Here is a 19,000-nt window from a genome sequence, read left to right as displayed (position 1 = left end):
ACTGTTGCCAAGAATCCAGTCTTAAAAGTGAATGTTAGATCTGTTACTCACAAGCTTGCTTGGGTCTGGTGAAAGATTAATCACTGATGCAGTCAAACAACATTTCTTACACCCTCTGCTTTTTTAGGAGGCAGTAGGAGGTAGCCTGCTACTACAAGCCTGCAGGCAAAGGGGCACTTCAGTTTTCCCAGAGTGAAGACACCAGACTCACCGCAGTTAAAAAGACAACTGCACGATCACTAGCACAGCCTCTGGTATTTTCTTGCTTTTTCATGGTCATCTCCACCCAAGCAACATTCAGAAAGGTGAGCGCTTTGGGCCTTCAAACTTCTCTCTCTTCAGTGATTTCAGAGCTTTATAACTAACATATAAAATCTGTATTAAAAGAAAGGATTTTATTCTTGGTCCAGTGGAATCAAATACAGTTAGGTGGAGGATGGCAGGATCAAAGGACAGAGGAGGCTTTCTCCAGGCTCATTCACCCTCTCCAAATCGCAACAGGACGCTGGTGAGCAGCACAGGACTGTCTCACTGAAGAAGTGTGGCCCTATGCCACCACCTCCCTGTCTGGCGTGGATCTCACCTGACTCAGCCTCTCGCTCTGAGGCAGGACTGACAAGGCCTGTAGCCATTCCTGACTGTCTAACCTGTTCTTTAACTACTCACACATTCTCCACATGCTCTTGAGTAGTTTATTCCTGGTGTGTTGTTACCCCTACCGTCAGGAAGTGTCACCAAACTCTCCATTGGCTTGATTTCAACCCCGGATTCTTACCCTACACGCCACAGGCGTCAACAAGCTACTGCCAGTCTTTTCTCCAAAACCTCTGGCACAGCCAGAGATATCCTATGCCGAGTGTCTTTTCCAGATTATCTAGCACAAAAAGACCAGAAAAACTTGAAGCAGTGGTGGTTGTATCAATGTTCTCCTTTGTGTTTGTATTTTGCTGGTTTATTACTACACATTGGAGTGTTGTTCATCACGACACTTGGGGTTTGGGATTTAATTAATGCCTATGACTCACTCTCCCACCCAATTTCATAATCCCCTGGTTACATTAGGGTATTTACATGTTATTTTATAGCCATATAAGCGACAACTATTCACCCTCAAGTTGCACGCACGGAAAACACATAGCCTGTCCTAGAGACACAGGCTTGCATCATGTCCCAGGAGTACGTGGACAAACTTGGTGTTTGTTTCCCACAATCCAGGCTACAAAATTAGGATTTCCTTTACCTAGGCTAAACTGTGTCAACAGCTCGCAAGCTCAAGCACAGAGTAGTGACAGGGTGTGCTCAGCTACCAGCTGAACCAGAGCAGGCTCATACACAGAAACCCACAGCGGTCAGTGCAACTTGAATGACTTTCTGAAGGTGGCAATGAGGACAGAGGTGAAACACAGGACACGCTGCACAGACAACAGAACAAGCAGAAGTCTCTGCGGAATCAGAAAGCCCTGAATACGGATCTCCTGGTCTTACTGCACCCAAGTCCTCTAACTCCAAGCAGCACACATGCTTGTGTGTGAGTATATGTGTGTTATAAACCAAAGAGTCCTGTTCTGAACAAAATCAAAACAAAACCCCTTATCCCCTGCCAACAGACTCTCCAGCTGAGAAAAGCAGATAATAATGCTAAACTAAACAGGTCTACTCTCAGCTGAGATTTTCTACCTCAAAGGAAATAACAAGCTTCACTTACTTGGTTTTTGTTTTGTTTTGTTTTTTAAGTCACTTGACTTATGCTAAAGCATAAGAGTGCCAAGTTTAAGGGACTACTTCAATCTAAAAGGCTTGTCCCAGCATCTCCTAAGAGTAGTATTTGTAGCAAGCTGTTAAGATGAACTCTACGTATCAGGGACACAAGCCACTGGCCTCTGCAGGGCAGAGAGCAGAGTCTCAGCACAGCACTGCAGGGGTTCCTCCTTCACCCCGAGGGCTCTAAAACAAAGATCCAAGTCCTTGTAGTCCACGCAGGCCGAGGAGTTATGAAGCAAATGAGACAGCAGAAAACAAAATACCATGCTTCCTTTCATGCACAGGAGCAGTCCCTGGGAAGTTCTTCATATTCATTTCCAAGGGGAAAGATGCAGCTCTCAGTGTCCTACCTCACCATATTCACCTGTACAGGGAGTTAAACACCATTAAAACAAAAATCAGCGTAGATTCTGGTTGGTTTACTAAGCTTTCAGTTGTGGGTTAGTTTGTCCCTTTGAGCTGCTTCCATTGCCCTAAACAGCACTTTAAAAGGCTTCATACTGGAGCAGAGATAGAACTGCTCTGGGAAACTTGTCAAATCAGATCTTGAAACACCAACCGCCAATTAAACAGTCTGAACACTTAAGAGTTATCTTGAGGGCAAAGAAAAAAAAGCAGACCACTAACTCCAGCTGAAAGAGCTTCATCTGTGTAAGTAGCAATGGTCACCATCACTCAAATTTCATCTATGTTCTGACCATTTTAAGCAGCTGTAGGAGTGAATCAGAGCTTCAGAACTGCAGTGAAAGTACATAACACCTAGATAAAGCATAAAGGACACCTAGTATTTCAAGACAGAAACCTGAAACAGGGTACCTTTGATATGAGGAGAATCAGCTGAAACCTGCATCTCCCCAGATGAGATACTAAGCAGATGGAAAATTAGCTAAGCAAGTATATTTGCAACAAGGTCAGGAATTTAGTAGTGACCATACTCGAAAGAAGATTAACAGTGACACAACTGTAAAAAGTCAAGAGAGCTCTGAGTTTAACTAAGCTTACAGGAAATGCAGCTTGTCCTTTTGTAAGTATTTGCAAGGCTACTGTAACTAAAGAAAATTCACAAGGAACATGGACACAGGTCACATGTCAAGTCACCCAAGGGTAGCATCCTCCTGGCACAGTATAAACTCTTGAAGAATATTCAAACTTTGCTGGGTACCATGCAAGGACCGTACACAGTTCGCTTCCTCCCAGCAAAGGCTGGGGCTTCACAGGTCTGGTCCTACTGCCAGGAGGAAGCGGTGTTGGGAAATCAAGGCAGGTTCTGAGTTCACCTGCTTCACATTCATACCAACACCAGGTGTGAGCAGAGCAGGTCATAAACTCACACTCAATCCTCCGTCTCACACTGACAGCCTGTGGCAGAGAAAATTACACACGCAGCTCTACAGCTCCAGAGGTCTCAAGGTTTAGGCGTGAGGCTCTGCTCTCTTCCATCACTTACAACCATTTCAAGCAGTAAGAAATTCTCTGTGCAGCTCACGTTTGAGCTGGAAAGAATTTGGTCTCCACAAAGTAAATTTGCAAATATAAGCAATACAGTTTGTACGTTCTAGTGGCTGAAAAGAAGAGGAGTCTCCATGGCTGGCCAGCAACAATCTGTTAGGCAGCTCCATGCTGAGCAAGTTTGCTGGGCACGGGAAGCCCAGCACCTGCGTCAGCTTTGTGCTGGATACAAAACGCAACTGCTGCACAACTGATTTGGTGGGAGGGGGAAGGAAAAAAAAAAGAAACAGCTACAAAGATATCTCCAGAGTTGCGCGCATCCATTAGACAACACACACCATCAAGGCAAAGATCTGCATCCAGTACCCAAAAAAAGCCCACAGTGCCCAGGCGAAGCCCTGCTTTTTAGAAACTAAACACTAATCTCAACACTCTAATGCTATCAACTCAAGAAAGCAGCAGCTCCAGCCCCAGCTGTGACACTGCTTAAGCTCTAGTCTTTAAATACCACAACAGAGTACGAGGTATCTAACGGAGTGAAGGACTTCTCCCCAGGTAAAACAAAGGCTCAGGCTCCCATAGAGCTCGTGGGTCAGATTCTCAGCAAGAGTAAAGCAGGACACAGTTAACCCTACACAGATGTACCACAGCTGAGAATCCTAATGTGATTACCCAATATTACCAACATCATTCTAGGGCCCTTGCTTAGTGTCATTGCTGCAATATCTAGGCCATGACAAGACAGATTTAGATTTACAGGCTCCACCTTCTTCTGGGCGCTTTTTAAATAGGCAGGATGTCATAGTTAGTGTGGCAGTCACAGCCACGAGTGCCCAAATTGTGCAAAATAACACGATGAGAAACATCACTCAACACAGAATAGAAGCACGGTCTTTACCTCTCCTAATTTTAGGAGAGAAGACTGGCTGGCTAGAGATTGTCGCCCTTTTTTTGAGGTGAACATTTAGTTTATTAGCTATGACACACAACTGCAAACAGCCACAAAATATTTATATATAGTCACAGGCATTTTCACTGCACTGATAACATGGAAAAAGCTTAACTGCCTCTTCCTCAGTTCTGTGGGGTTTATTTTGATAGGTCTGATTTAAAGCTGTTTAACTCATTTCTTTACATTTTTCAGGACTCTGTCTCATTACAGCCACTCCTCTCCCCTAGACGATACCCCTCTAACTCCCAGGCATTTCCATGGACAAAGTCGAAGAAGGGAGCTCTAAATCACAAGGTAGCAGAGGAAAGGAGAGGAGAAAAAAGGAGGGTGGGGAGGGAAAGGAAATTCATCTCTGCCATGCAACAGCATATTAGAAGCCTAAAATAATCAGCGGGCAAAATTCATCCTGTGCATTAGCCCTTTTCAAAATCTCTAGTCCAAAGGCAGTAGGAGCTTGCCACACCACTCATCCTCCAAGGACATAGTTGGAACACAGCCTGGACACCTCAATTTAGGAGTATTAAAGTCTCACAGTATTTGTGAAAGCAATTTCATAACAAATAACAACTCACTAAAGGCTACAGAACTGTACTGGCCTTCACAGCAGGAAGCACGTTTAGATGCTCACGTGGGCAGATTTGCTGGGCATGTGCTCCGCTTTACTGTCTCGTGCATCCACTCGATTCCTCCCCGACAGGCAGACTTGGAAACCCAAAGCTGATGGAGTAGTGTTTATTACTATGCAGCAAGATACACTGCCTCCAAGTAGATTACTTGGCAAAGCAGACTCAGTCCCTCTCTGTTGTGACAATTTTAGTCCTTGAACCTCCACTGTAAGACTTAAAAAAAAAAAAATAACTAGTCATTAATAACTCTTAGCTTTAAAAAAAAAAAAAATCATTTGTTTTGTTATCAGTCAGTGCTCTAAAAAGCACATTTCAGCTGCTATTATTCCGAGCAGCTGCTAATAGCATCTGAGACCTCATTCATCTCCAAGTGAAATTAGCAATGGCATAAACATGCTGCGGAGCATGACTGGTTTTGAGTGAACATGGCTGGAACTGCAAAGCCAGCAAGAAACTGCAGCAACTGCATGCAGCTGAAAAGCTTCACTGGAAAGGCAAGGAAGCAGTGAATCACGCTGACAGGAGAGGAGAGAAAAAGCAAAACTAGTTGAGCTGAGAACAGGTTGTAGCTGGATGTGAGGAGGAGGGAGAAGACTAAGCTGGCCAGGGCTGGGACTGATTTTTAACTGGACTTGCTTGCAAGGGCCAGCGAGAGCAGGTTACTGGAGCCCTTAAGTACTATGGTAACAGCAAACTCCATTTGGGAAGCAATTATGCAAGGATCCAAAGAGAGCTCATGGCAACAGACGAGTTAGATATCCAGGAATTTTGATTACTATGGCAGCACCCAGACATCCCTACTGAGCAAAGCAGCATGGAAAACACAAGAGAAACCCTAATACAGACATTCCAGGAAAAGCTCAAGCTTACAGCTAACTCGATGCTGTAAGAGCTTCACAACAGTGTATGGAGGCTTGTGTCAAACAAGTTTCTTCTGCTTGAATCCAGGAATTTCAATCATTTCAGGTCTCCCATATAACTACTGGTCTTCTCTTGAGCCACAGAAGTGCCATCTCCCTGAGTAGCAGGAAAACACAACTGAAGGACTACTTAATATTCCTCTAGAAGAGGATATGCTAATCAAACCCTGAAGACAGCAATGAACTTTTCAACTCCTTGCTACATGTCAAGCATGGAGAGAGGTATCTGCTATCCCACGAGGCAGCTCTCCGTGAAGTCAAACCACTAGGTACAATCAGGAGCACACAGTATCCATCATTAAGTAGAGGGGAAAAATAAATAATAATTAAAAAAAAAAAAATCAGCTCTACATGAAGCAAGGTTTTGAGTTTTTCCATATATACACAGGTGAGGAACAGGAGAGACATGAACAGGCATTTGCCTGTCTGTTCACTTGTCAGATGTCCAGAAACAGGAGAGGGTTGCAGAGGTCCAGAACCTGCAGTCTTGTGACCGTTACTCACAAGCCCCAGAACTATTAGGGATTTAATTCATCAGCTCGAATGAAATTACATAACTGCTTGAGAATCTCAACTTACCTATAATGTATCAATATCCACATTTTTAGCCTGCTCGGTAGCAGAAAATGCTTCCAAGGCACAACTTAAGTGCTTCTTACGTCGTTAAGTTTAAAACAAAAGCAAAAGGTAGAAAACCACCATCTGTCCCACTCCAAAAATAGCATCATTTTAATTTAAAAAAAAATCCAATACACATCTAATCCTGTCACAAGTTCTGTTGAACGCCATGTGAGCAAGGTTGAGTTTATGCATTTCTTGTGGTCTCTGAACAACATCAGATCTTTCAAAGACACCGTGCGTTAATTATCAGGGCATGATCAGCTCTAAGATGACAGCTGCTCGCACCAAGCGACGTGTCTTTCTGAACACGTCTCCTAAGGTGGCAGCTCACGAGCGTATTTTGGGATGGAACACAAGTGTTGAGCCTCAGCAGGCACAGGCAAGGGCAGCCAGGCGTCTCCCAGGAGTACGGACAGCCTTTGTTCTGTGTTTGCATTGTGTGACACACGGCCCTAGTCCATGATAGAAGTTCCTCGATACTATGGTGACATGAATATTAATGCCACCGGTTAAGACGGCAGACAAGGAGTTGCATTTGCATTTAACACAAGGCTTCATCACTGCCAAATCGCTACATCTTCACAGGCTCCAGTTTCTCGTTTGTACAACGATTTGATAAGCCTTTCTTCTACCATCTGTATCTCCACTTTGCAGAGGGGAAGGGGAACAACCACAAGCGGTATGACACCTGGTACTCAGGGGCCTTTGTTCACTGAAACGCGGAGACACAACGGTTTAAACTGCAACTGGTAGTTGGGTACAGAAAGAAACAGAAGGGTAAACTCGTATTCACATATCCGTAAGTACATCTTCTAACTCAAAAGCAACAGGTAAAGGCCAAAAGAAAAGCTCTGACATTCAGCAGAATTTTTCCTGCCAGAATTATGCACTCAAAGAATTCCAGGACAGAGTCTGACCCAAGTCTGTAGTGCCCCTTCCCCTTCTCTCTGCCACACTGTCCCTCCTTCATCCTTTGCCACCCCACAATCCACACATCAGCACTCTGCTCTTAATGGTTGATAGCTGGGGCTGGCTTCTTGTGTCATCTTACACTGACCGACCTGTAGAAGGGCTGTAATGAACATGCAGCAAAGAGCTCAAGTCAGAACACACTCAACTCCGCAAGCAGCGCTTGCTGAAATTCCCAGGGAATGTTCAGTGTTCATCAGCCAGCATCCACATCACCTGCTCCCCAGCACAGTCACAAGCATCCTGCACTGCAAAGGGGAAATAAGGCACAGAGACGTCAGATGAGTTTAGCAGGTACCTCTCAAGTGTGTAAGTTGCCTAATGGGACATTTGCAGAACTCTAGTCAAAGCAACAGGGATCCTATGGAAAGAACCTTTCCATCCCAGCCTCTGAGACATCCTTGCTTATCTCTGCTTATCTCCTGCCCTTACCCCAACTCTCTCCCCAAAGAGACATGGCACTGCCTCTTCCCTCCAGCCAACATCTCCTGTCTGTTTGTGCTGAATCCCAGACAGCTGGTTACTCCTTGTTATCTACCTACTCTCTGCCCACCACGCACATCCCTGCCTAACGAGAGGCACTACAATACCCAGCTAAAAAAAGCAGGTGTGTCAGCATGTGAGTATACGCACGCACACATGTGCGTTCACAGACCCTTCTCCTAACTTTAAAGGGTATTTTCTTTAAGAATCTCACTGTATCTTTCATGCCACCGGTCATTCGCATATCCTCAGCTATTAGGTACTTCTTGCCAAAGGTCACAAAGAGAGTTATTAGGCCAGAGCCTAAGGGTCAACAGCAGCCACAAATATCTTCATGTGAACACACTGCAGTCGTAAGGCAGGAATTTCCTATCGATCCAGCTCACTCCTCTGAAGCAGCAGCTAAACGCTGGAGAGAAGGTCTTTATTTCTGAAGCACTTCACAAGTCAGAAGCAATTAATCCTTCAGAGGCTCATGACAGGTAACTAAAGCATCACTGACTTAGCAGGTAGGTCACGCAGAGAAGGCATATGAAGCGATACGTCTGCACTTCTGTGCTCCCCTCACATCAGCACTGGTTATAAAGTTAAGTTAAAGTTAAATCATTAAAATTCTTTGAAAGTCTGAGTTTTACATCACACTCACTCCTGCAACATCCAAATAGCTTCCACGCGTGATCCAGGACAGCAGTAAAGTCCAAAAAGCAGGTACCCCACATGGAACCAAGGGTTCACCTTGCTTGCTACGGTGCTTTGACCAGAAACTGGTGTCAAAGGAAAGCCCGCAGGAATGAGGCCACATCACGCTTCTCATGGAGTGTTGTGCACTGCTTTAAGAGACAAACTCCGAGTTTATTTTACTGCTGCCATTAAAGTTGTGCAGCAAAAGCACGTCAACCTTGCAAGCATCATTTAGCTTACAGAAGTAAAAGGAGATACAAGCGAAGATATCATCTGAATAACAGCTGTGCATTCAGATAGCTTCAGAAGACCACGTATTTTACTATCACACCCTTGAGAACAGCATGCCAGATTGCTTTTTGAGTTCCCAGAGGCACATTTTTGGGATCACCTCTCTATTACAGCCCTAAAAACACCAAATAGGAAGTAAAACCAGCACGTTCCTAACAGTGAATGAGTGAAGATCACATCTACCTGCCCTCATCACAGCACCAGCTGGCTTCCAGCTCAACCGTGAGGTGGATGCACATGCACACTAAGTCTCAGCTTGGGGAACTCGGTCGCTGATGGCTTTTTTTAATCTATGAGATCACCCGTCACCGGTACGTAATTTGTTTCTGCAAAATCATGAAGCAAACCAGATGCTATGAGCATCTTGTTCCAAAAAAGTCTTTAATCCAATCCTGTGACACATGGCCCAGGGCCCTGATGTCAGCAGGGGTTCTGCCACAGAGCAAGCGTAGATGTATGCCCAAATCACAAGTGCGCCAAGAGCACGCCCATTTAAAACACACCGAGGCTGCATCTGAGAGAAAACACAGGCTGCAATTCAAGCCCTCAATCTGGAAGGCCAGAGATCAATTCCTGACTTGGCCACACATACTCTGCATTGCTTCACCTTCGTATCTCTTCATATACTATTTCCCAGCAGCCCTAAAAGGAACGAAGAACGTTTTCCCAGACTGTGCCAGGGCTCAGATCCTCTGGAAACAGGGTAGTGAGAGCTCCTCGTGTTAGAGGAGCTGAAGTAGCTCTCCTCTGCTTTCGTTCTACTGTATCATACTGTAGGCAGCTAACAGGAACCCTCATTTCATTTCGTGGCAACTCCTGGACCTCCCACAAAAGGGGAAAAAAGTTTCCATACTAATAAAAAGCCTTAATTGATTGAAAATTACCTTGCAACTGTGTTTCACTTAAGCCTTTCCAAATCTTTTTCTTGTGCTTTTAAATCACTGACAGTATTGTTCCTACACTCAAAAAAGTACACCAGCCAGTTTCTGATTTAAGGAGGTATATTTCCAAAACAATAATGCCACAAGGACATGCTGTGCTTCCCTCTATCCAAGAAAGAAAGCATTCTTCCCTGGGAAGCTTATTTATTCAGTTACCTCTCATTATCAAAAGACAACTCCTCCGTAAAACGAGTTTGCTTATGGCATGTTTCTCCTCAGAGACTTCGTGTCTCCTTCCACATGTGAAACATGAGTAAACACTTACTTAGTACAAATGAAGGCAAATTGGTTGTGACTTTCCAGAAGAGCAGCAGCAAGTCCCGCAGCTGGCAAGCTGCTGTTCCAAGAGGCACAGTCTCAATCTGTCCAAATCACTGTTTTCACTGAAAAAAAGTCACCTTCAAAAGAACCAGCTCCCAGTCTCAATGCAAGTGTGCAGCACCTAGTCAGTTCTGACCCCTTATTAGCCATGATTAATGCAGGTGGGTGAGCCTGGAAGGCAGCAAGTGCTAAACCCAAAGTGGATTCCAGCTTGTCTTCAGTAAATTTATAACCTGCCACCTGCTCTCTTCAAGTGCTGAGGAGCTCCTGTACAAAGGGGAGAAGGCCCACGACACAATAAAACCATTATGGCAGTACATGTTCTCCTCAGATCCACATCATCATTGCCGGCGTCACAACCAGAGGTCAGTAACCTGTTCATATATAACTACCAGAACACTTCTGCAAGACCTGAGTTAGATAGTTAAACATTATATTTTCCTGGCCAGAATCCCAAAACTAAACTTTCTTATACTAAGTAACTGACAACTTCATAAGGCTGTTGCAGGACTGCTTGAATTAGGAACTAGTTTGCTGTAACACAGAAGACTCTTTCTGGGAAGACGACTGCAGAAAGCTTGTCCCCCCATGACCACACTGGGCGAACACCACTATTAAATATGCTTTTAGCCAACGTGGCTGTTACGTAAGAAACCAGCCAACCCCGTGTACAATCCCAGACCCATCCTCTAACATGCTGCATAAAGCTTACAAACAAGGCGAGATGATGCAAGTCTCTGGGCTATACAACTTCTTCCACAGTTAAATCCATTAACACCTCCTTTTCCTTCCTGATCACATCTAGGGACGTGGCACACACTCTGCCCCAGCAAAATATGTGCCACTAAAACCACCAAAGCACTTGGGACACCTCGACATTTACCAAATAACTCACTTGGGATTCTTCACTGGTTTGCCTGGCTTGTACACTCAAAAAAAACAGACTGTGAAAGCACAGAGGAGCCAATATCCCACCTGGCAGTGCAGAGCGCAGTGTACATGCCCTGTCTCACATGGTACACAGGAAAAGCAATGGCGAAAAAAAATTAAAAATCACATGTCCCATTCCAAGAGGAGAAATAGTTTAATTCCTAATCCAAATGTCACTGGTCAGCTGATTAGCAGCTGGCACTTGGCAGAAGCTAGAAGGCAATAACTGACAAAATAGACTTCAATGTCTTGAACCCAGCCACACTGGAATTGGGTACATCTGCAAAATGTACCTCAGATGGGGTTTGGTTTAAAGTGAAGTTATTTCAGAAGAAGCTCACACATAATCTCAGTGACTCCAGGTTCAAGCAGGCACTGCATGCTCCAGAGTAATGCACTGGGGGTAAACCAGACATGGGCCAGCAGAAGTCCTCTGCAATTAGCCCCACCACAGGTCTTGGCAGCTCAGGGGGCCACCTTCCCCCGCTGGGCATAGGTTGGGCCTTCACGGCATTACCCAGCTCCTCACACACATCGGCCTGCAGGTCTGCTAGAGAAAGCCATGATGAAACCATCTCACAAGGTTCATTTTTCCAAAACAGAGTAAAAAAATAGAGCTGGCAAGTTTAACCTGATTTTGCACTGGTTTATAATGTCTACCATTAAATGCTTTGAAATATGCACTAGCTAGCAGCACACGCACAGGCACGTATCTGAAAAAAATTCAGTGAAACATCTGACAATTATTAAACCTGAATCCTCTAGCTTACACATTTTAAGCAGGAAAGGCTACAAGTAGCATCTTCAGAAAAAAAAACTAATTAAAAAGTGACTTTTCACAGATCTGGAGAAACACAGCCTGTATCTTTTGCTATAAGTAGACCGAGACAAACAAAATCCCCACTTGAACACGCACCCAATCAGCGCTTCCGTACCCTGGATCAGCTCAGCACTCTTACAGTGCTGCAGGGACACAGAGCAACACAAAACATTGCCCCCTGCAAACTGGGAACTGGGGCAACCCCAGCCTTGGTTGTTTGAGCTCAGAGGAGCACGCATGGCTTGTGCCACACATGCACATCCCACAAACTCCTTAGCAAATTTCTGATTTCTGGCAATGTCCTAAATATTTCAGCTGCTCCGGTCCTCATCACAGAGACACCATCCTCCTCATGGCTCCAGGGTGGGTTTTTGGAGCAGGTTGTTAGAGGTTTTTTTTTTTTTCCCCCCTCTACACACAGACAGAAACAAAAGCAGCAGCCAATTTGATCACAGTTTCGGTTTCTTTTCATAAAGAAAACAGTAAGGTAGTATCCTGACTCACCCACATACACAAATGCCTCCTGAGCACTCACCCCAGCTCCATGAAACACCAGTCAGTAACAACCCCCCTCAGCCCATACAGGAGCACCACGCTGATGCCATCAACTTTAACCTCAGCCTTGCAGAACTCCAGAAGGCCACCAGTGCTGACCTCCCACAACATCTAATCCTCACGCAAACTTTGAAGGGAATTTTCAAGAGAGTACTCGTGCTATTGTATGGATTAGAGCAAGACAACTACAAAGACTCAACTAAGAATCACCTACTGCAACATACTGTTTGTAAAAAATACTGATTCACCAGTATTTTAACACCACGGACAAACAACTATTCAAGTTCCTTCTATATTCCTTCCAAAAGGAAGGAATGTTCCTCCCCACCCAGGAAAGCAAAGTATCCAGACACAACTATTTTTAAGGGGGTGAGGGGTGTACCTAACCACAGCGGATATTTTGGGGGATCTACGCAAGAGACTGCGAGCACGTGGAGACATCTGCCATCTGGCACACTCCACATTGCCTGCATTAAGGATTCCCATCCTGGGCCAGGAGCAGTCATCTTCAGCAGCGTTGCTCAGCAGAATTGAGGGTGACCAGCCACAGCTTTGGCAGATAGAGGTAAAGCCCAACACTTTAACTCCAAAAGTTCTGGTTCAACCAGTTCCCTCAGGCTTGCAACTTAAGTCTCCCCCACAGCATCCATCATAATTTCAGAGACTCTTTCTTTTAAGCCACTTTTACATCTCATTTATTTTACAGGCTTCACATGCTGCACCAAAACATAGGCCCCTCCTTTCTCTTCTAAAGCAACAGGGACAAGAGATGTTTCTTTCTCAGACAGGATGTTCCTCCTCCTCCTCCTAAGTGCTTCCCAAGGGACTTTTCCTTTTAGCAGAAATAGCCAAGACTTCACAAGTTGCCTTTTCAACACTGCTGAAACACCAAAATTCACTGCAGATGCAAAAAAGCTCTCCAGCCCAGGATTCAGACGTCAGTAGTGCAGAGACCAGGTCAGAGAGCTCCCCAGGTCTCCAGCTGAGTCAGTGAAAAAACGCTGTTTACCAGCACTTGGTAAGCACAAGCAGCCACACCACAAGGCCAGAAGTATGCAAAGCTGCAGCACTTCCGACCCACGTTCACTCCCCAGATGACCTACCTCTCCTATAAAGGAAATGGCATTTTCACCCTTCTGTTCCCATTGCAAGGTGACACCCCACAGACCTAAGAGCCACCTCGCTCTTGTCCCCTCGGAGGCTTCACTCACTACACATAGGGATTTCGGATTGCCCGCACCAGGAGCCTAACAGCGAGGAAAATACCTGCGTAGCACATTTCACCAAAAGAACATCCTTTGCCTTACAGTGCGGTCAGGAAGGGAACACAGCACCTATTTCACAGCCCTGCCACACCTTGCTTGGCCTGTGCCTGCAGATCTAGGAGCTGTAGCCAGCGCTAGGCCATGCTCCATCCCAGAGGCCAGCCGAGAATCCAGGAGTCACAGGGAAAAGCCCTCACAAGCAGTAGTTCCTCCAGGACAGCAAGGTATGGAGGGGAGGCACTTCTCCTGCGCAATCTGTGCTATCACCTCGCACCTTTGGTGGCTACAGCTTAGACCTGCCAAGAAGGAGAGAGCCCACTGACACACAGCCTCGCTTCCTGGTGCTGTCAGCACCAGGGCAGAACCTGCCAACAGATTATTCATCAGCAAAAAAAAGCCTCTGTTTTCCCCTGTCACCAGGATGAGGCCAGCTTGCATTAAAAAGAAGACAGTGACAGCTTCTCAGGTTTAGCTCGTACAGTTCCTAAGCTCCTAGGGGCAAAAGGGCCTTGGAAACATCAGCCAAGGCAAACGTATATTGCAAATTTCAAGTCAGGAAAAAAAAAAAAAATCACTATAGTTACTAGTTGAAGGACTGTTTTCAGTGCTCCTCTCAGCTCAGTATGCAGCAGAACATATCAGAAACCATATCTGAAACATGGTCACAGATCTATTTTCTTGTAGACTGTGGTGACTTTTTACAAGTCTGAACATACACAGTGTCCCTTTTCCATTTTAGGGTTCTTTCTGCAAAAGCCAAGACAGGTCCTCCCACTCAGCTCTCATGCAGCAGCTACCCTCTCCTTTGCAATTACAAGATCAAAACAAAACAGTGTTTTGACTGAAAGCAGCAAAGGATGCTGTGCAGGAGATGGACCAGGAGCAGATCTAAGGAGGCCAACATCTCTCTCTGAAGGTCGAGGCTAAGGTTACCAGCCAGAGCTGTTCTTAAGATTCCTCAGAGCCCAAACAAATGAAATGTAAAATGATAGTTAAAGCAGCAGTGCTGGTTACAATTAAAAAAATACCACCAGCAGCTTGCTACTCTGCAAGGACTGTACACGTAAAGAGTTTTATAATCCCTACTGTTCATTTTTAGCTCTTTGATTGTTTTATTTCAAAAAAAATGCAATTGGGATTACTGCTTCCCCTGCAGAAACCCCACACAAACAGAAATCCCTTATCCTGATCACAGCCAGCTCTACCTATGTGCATGACATATCTACAAGGAATTTACTCCAGTGTTTTATTCCTCTCTGCTAAAGGTAGGAAAGGAGGCAACCGACTGAGGAAAGTTAGAGTGAAGACCACTGCTTTCCTTATTTACAGCACCTTGTTCTGCATCAAAACATTTGACAATTTTGAGCTTTTTTAAAAAAAACCCAAACCTCCCAGTTTAGGGAAGGTGGGAAACAATTAACTTCTGAAATCCCCTCAATTCCTGAAGCATTAAAAAAAAACCAAAAACAACCCAAATCCAGCAAACCCACACTGGGTTTACACAAGGGAAGACCAGAAACATCAGCTCGCAGATGCCACTGGATTGCAAGTCTGTCAAGGACAATGAAATATTGGGGGAGCCAGGGATAGAGGGGGAGGCGGAGTGCACGGGAAAGGCCAAAGCCTCCCTTCCCAGCTTTATGAGGGGGAAAAAAGCAGAGCGCTCTGCAAGAGGCACTGGGGTCTTACCTTCCGCCAGCACCTCGTCCACCGTCACCTGGTATCGGCCGATGCTGAACACCCGGCCGATGTACCCGCTGCCCGGGCCGCCGCTGCCGCCGCCCCCGCCGCTGGTGCCCGATCCAGGGCCAGAGCCACCCTGCTCCCGCCGCGAGTCGAAAAACTTCTTCATTTCTCAGGAGGCAGCAGCTGCCCGGCTGCGGGGGCGACGCTGGTTTTAAGGTCCCAAGCCCCCTCCTCGTTCCGTCCGAGGGGCCGCGGGGCCGCTCGCCTCGTGGGGCCGCGCTGTCCTCCGCGGGATTCACACCTGCAAAACCACAGCGGGATAACGGGAGGGGAAGGGCCGTTACCCCCGCGGCGCGGCCCCCGCAGGGGAGCCCCGACTGACAGGGCCGCTGACAGGGCCCCCCCCCGGTACCTCTCTGCGGGCGGGGGGTGCCTCCATGCACCCCGCGGCGGCGCCCGGGGCCGGCCTGCCGCAGCCCCACCGGCTGCCCGCGGCGGGTCACGGCGGGGGCCGTCTGCCGGCGGGACGCGGGGCCCGCATCGCTGCCTGGCGGCCACCGAGCCCGTCAGGGACCGAGCCCGCCGCCGCCGGCCGCCCCCGCCGGCCCCATCCGACCAGGAAATGGGCTGTAACAGGAAGTCCCGGCCGCCGCCGGCAGCACCGCCCCCGCCAGCCCGGAGGGCTCGGCCCCGCCGCGCCGGGATGCTCCCCCGCCACCACCGGCAGAGCCAGGCGGGAGCGCGGCCGTCACTCGCGGCCCCACAGCACGGCGGAGGGGCGAACGCCCTTTCGCGGGGGGGAGTGAGGGGAATGGCGGCAGTCGGCCGCGCCGCGCGGCACCCTGGGAGCGGTAGTTCCCGCTCACCGCGCGGTAGTCGTGGTGGGGGGCGGCGAGGACTACAGCTCCCGGCATGCAGCGCGGCTCCACCGGGGACGGGGGGCTCAATGAGGGGGCGCGGGGCGGCGTTTTGGCGGGGCCGTGAGGGGGCTGCGGAGGGCGACCCCGGGGCGGCGGGTGCCCCTCGGCCCGGCCGGTGCGGATGGGCTCCCCGGCGGGTCGGGGGAGAGCGGAGGGTGCCTGGGAGCCATCGCTTCCCCCCGCCGGGAGGGGTGGGCGCAGAAATCCTGTCAGCGAGGCCGCGGCCCGCGTTGGCGCCTCACCTGGCAACGGCTATTTGTGTTTATTTTCGAAATAGCGCACTTAAACTTGACATTTTTGCATTATAATAATAAAAGCCGCCCTCTGAGACATCTTGGGCTTGACCTGAAGTATGAGGCGTGCCTTCACACAGGCCCTGCCAGCGCCTGGCTTGAGAGCCTCACATAAACCCAAAAATAAACCAGAGACATCCCCAGGCCCCAAAACTCGTTGAGTGCTTTAAACTCAGCAGTTGGCTTTGTAAAGCCCGCACCTCGGATTTACCATTAAATTACATCTTTCTCCTCTTCCCCACAGCAGTACCTCACAGTCTGCAGCAAGATGCTCACAAGCAGCAGCGTGGCCCATCCGAAGACCCCAAAGCCCTTGAGTCAGGCGTCCGAGATTAGTTTAGCTCGAATCTTGTGAAATTTCCATCAAATGCACTTTGGATTCTTTTCAGCCTTTTTTCTCAGAAATCAGGAGATTTTTTTCCAGCGTACAGTGTCCACAGCAGCCAGCTCCTTGCCTTTCCACACACGTTAACGGGGAAGGCCAGAGCTGGGATTTCTAACAGCAGAGGGAAACATTAAAATGGCAAAAATTGGTTTTCCCAGCCTGCGACCCAAAACACAAAACCCTGAGGAGCGTGTGGCTGCTAGAGGAATGCCTCCATGACAGCACCACTCTCCTTCCACCCCTCCGACTGAGGCAGAAGAGGAAACCAAAGCACGCTCATCTTTTCCCAATGACTATTATTTCCTGTATTATGGTAATAGCTACAGCCATCCTGCTGATGGGCTCTTGTCCTAAGCGGATAGGCTAGGCAGGACCTGATTACTGTGGGATGGCAAAAACGTTTACCCTTTGCATAGCCCTTTTTGTTTTTCCTGCCTTGCCACCTTGCTTGAACGGGCTGGCTTTTGGGCACAGGCTTCCAGCAACACCAACAAGGATGGGTCAGCGTGTTGTAAACAAACCTAATTGGTTTTTTTGCCTCCAATGTTTGAAGACTTTTAAGATGCATAAGACTCTCAGAATAAGAAAATAAAATTGTTGGCGATATTTAGCATGTTGGATAGACAGATCTAAAAGTGCATCACTGTACAGTTGCTTTTCTACTGAGCTACTGTGTCTCTTCATTACAGTTAATGTTACAGCTCTTCCATCACCCTTGTTCTCAGCAGTTCTTGTAGGTAAGGGTCTACAAGCCCACCCTGCAGACCTCAAAAGTCCTCCTTGACCACCATCATACACCCATAGTTTGCAGGGTGCTGCTGAGGGGCTCCTATCTGCACCTCCTTTCCAAATGCCATGTACAAGACACCTTAAGTCCACATGATTGGAACTGCAATAATTTCAGCCAGTCAGCTAACACAAGGATGGAAGCAGTTCTTTTTCATTTAACAGGCTTTAATCTTCATTAAACCTTGCTCAGCTGCAGTTTGGGGCTATATAATGAGTGGCAAATGGTCCATACAGAAGGTTCACTTGCCCTTCAGATTAAATATGAATTTTTTTAAGTCTCAGTTGCTTCTACACCTTTTTTTTTTTTTAATTACTCTAACCTGTGAAACATCCCTAGGCATCTATTAAGACTGAGGTAAAACACCCATGGCAAAAAGAGAGTCCTATAATCAGTGATTTCTGGGGACTCTGCAGAATGGAACAATTTCCAAGGAAATTGGGCATCTCTGTACAGCACAGGGAAATGACTCATTTCCAACTAAAGGAGATAAAGCCTGTGCAGAGAGCTTGCAGATGAACCGCTGAACATCCTAATTAGGCACTGAGCAGCACTTTTTTTCAAATGTACCTGGGAGTGCTGAGGTGTAACGCAGATGAGTGTCAGACACACATACAGCTATGGGGTCTTGACATTCTGGCCACAGGCACACAAACTCGCTCTGTAACCATTTTGGGAAACAAAAGCACAGCCAAACCCGATCACCAGTTGCAGATGCTGCTGATATTCCTTATTCCAGAAGGCACGAGGCTCAGCTGTGCTGCTGCAATCCCAGTGACCTTCACAGGGATGAGAGAGACCTGAGCCTGAAAGCTTTAAGTGAAAAATCTAATCAGCGATTGCCAGCAGAGACGTGGTCTAGTACTTCTCCTGTGTTAGTCTGGAGCAACTCCAGAGTGCTCACAGATTTGTCTCATGGCAGAAAAACCTCAGTCTGACTAATACTGTCAATCCTGAACACCAAATTTTAGCTGTTAAAATCCCATGATGCTAGGTTTAAAATATTCGAGTCCTGATGATGTGGTCAGCAGAGCTGTTTGCCTGCATATTGTCTCCCTGTTCCTCTATACTGCTAAGAAAACGCATTCAAATCCCCAGGAAGAAGCACATTAATACAGCTGCATCCTTCTTGATCAAACTTTCCAGACAGCTCAGCATTTTCTAAATAAAAACATACGTTTGGGAAGGCTTTATGTGAGGAACCTAAAAGCAAGGGCACACTGGCCTCTTCTGGACATTTAGAGAAGTGGCAGCGAGGTAGAAAAGAGCCTGCAGCGCTTTCTGTGCTTGGTCACGCGTAACTATCCAGGGGTAACAAATAACAGTCATGTTTTCCTGTATTCA

General features: G+C 47.1%; 1 protein-coding gene across 9 annotated transcripts in view; it reads right to left on the bottom strand.

Moving 5' to 3' along the window:
• AAK1 (AP2 associated kinase 1) overlaps positions 1 to 15,437 on the bottom strand; it is a 79,605-nt gene extending 64,168 nt beyond the window's left edge. For all 9 annotated transcript variants that reach the window (XM_086628042.1, XM_086628038.1, XM_086628039.1 and 6 more), the window contains exon 1: positions 15,275 to 15,437. In XM_086628042.1, the coding sequence (XP_086484168.1) occupies positions 15,275 to 15,437 (163 nt within the window). The remainder of the gene's footprint in view (positions 1 to 15,274) is intronic.
• Positions 15,438 to 19,000: the final 3,563 nt, after the last annotated feature.

The sequence above is a fragment of the Tauraco erythrolophus genome, chromosome 29 (assembly GCF_009769465.1).
Source record: "Tauraco erythrolophus isolate bTauEry1 chromosome 29, bTauEry1.pri, whole genome shotgun sequence".
Lineage (NCBI taxonomy): Eukaryota > Metazoa > Chordata > Aves > Musophagiformes > Musophagidae > Tauraco > Tauraco erythrolophus.
The sequence above is the reverse complement of the archived record's forward strand: the minus strand, read 5'-3'. Positions and strand labels throughout refer to the sequence as shown.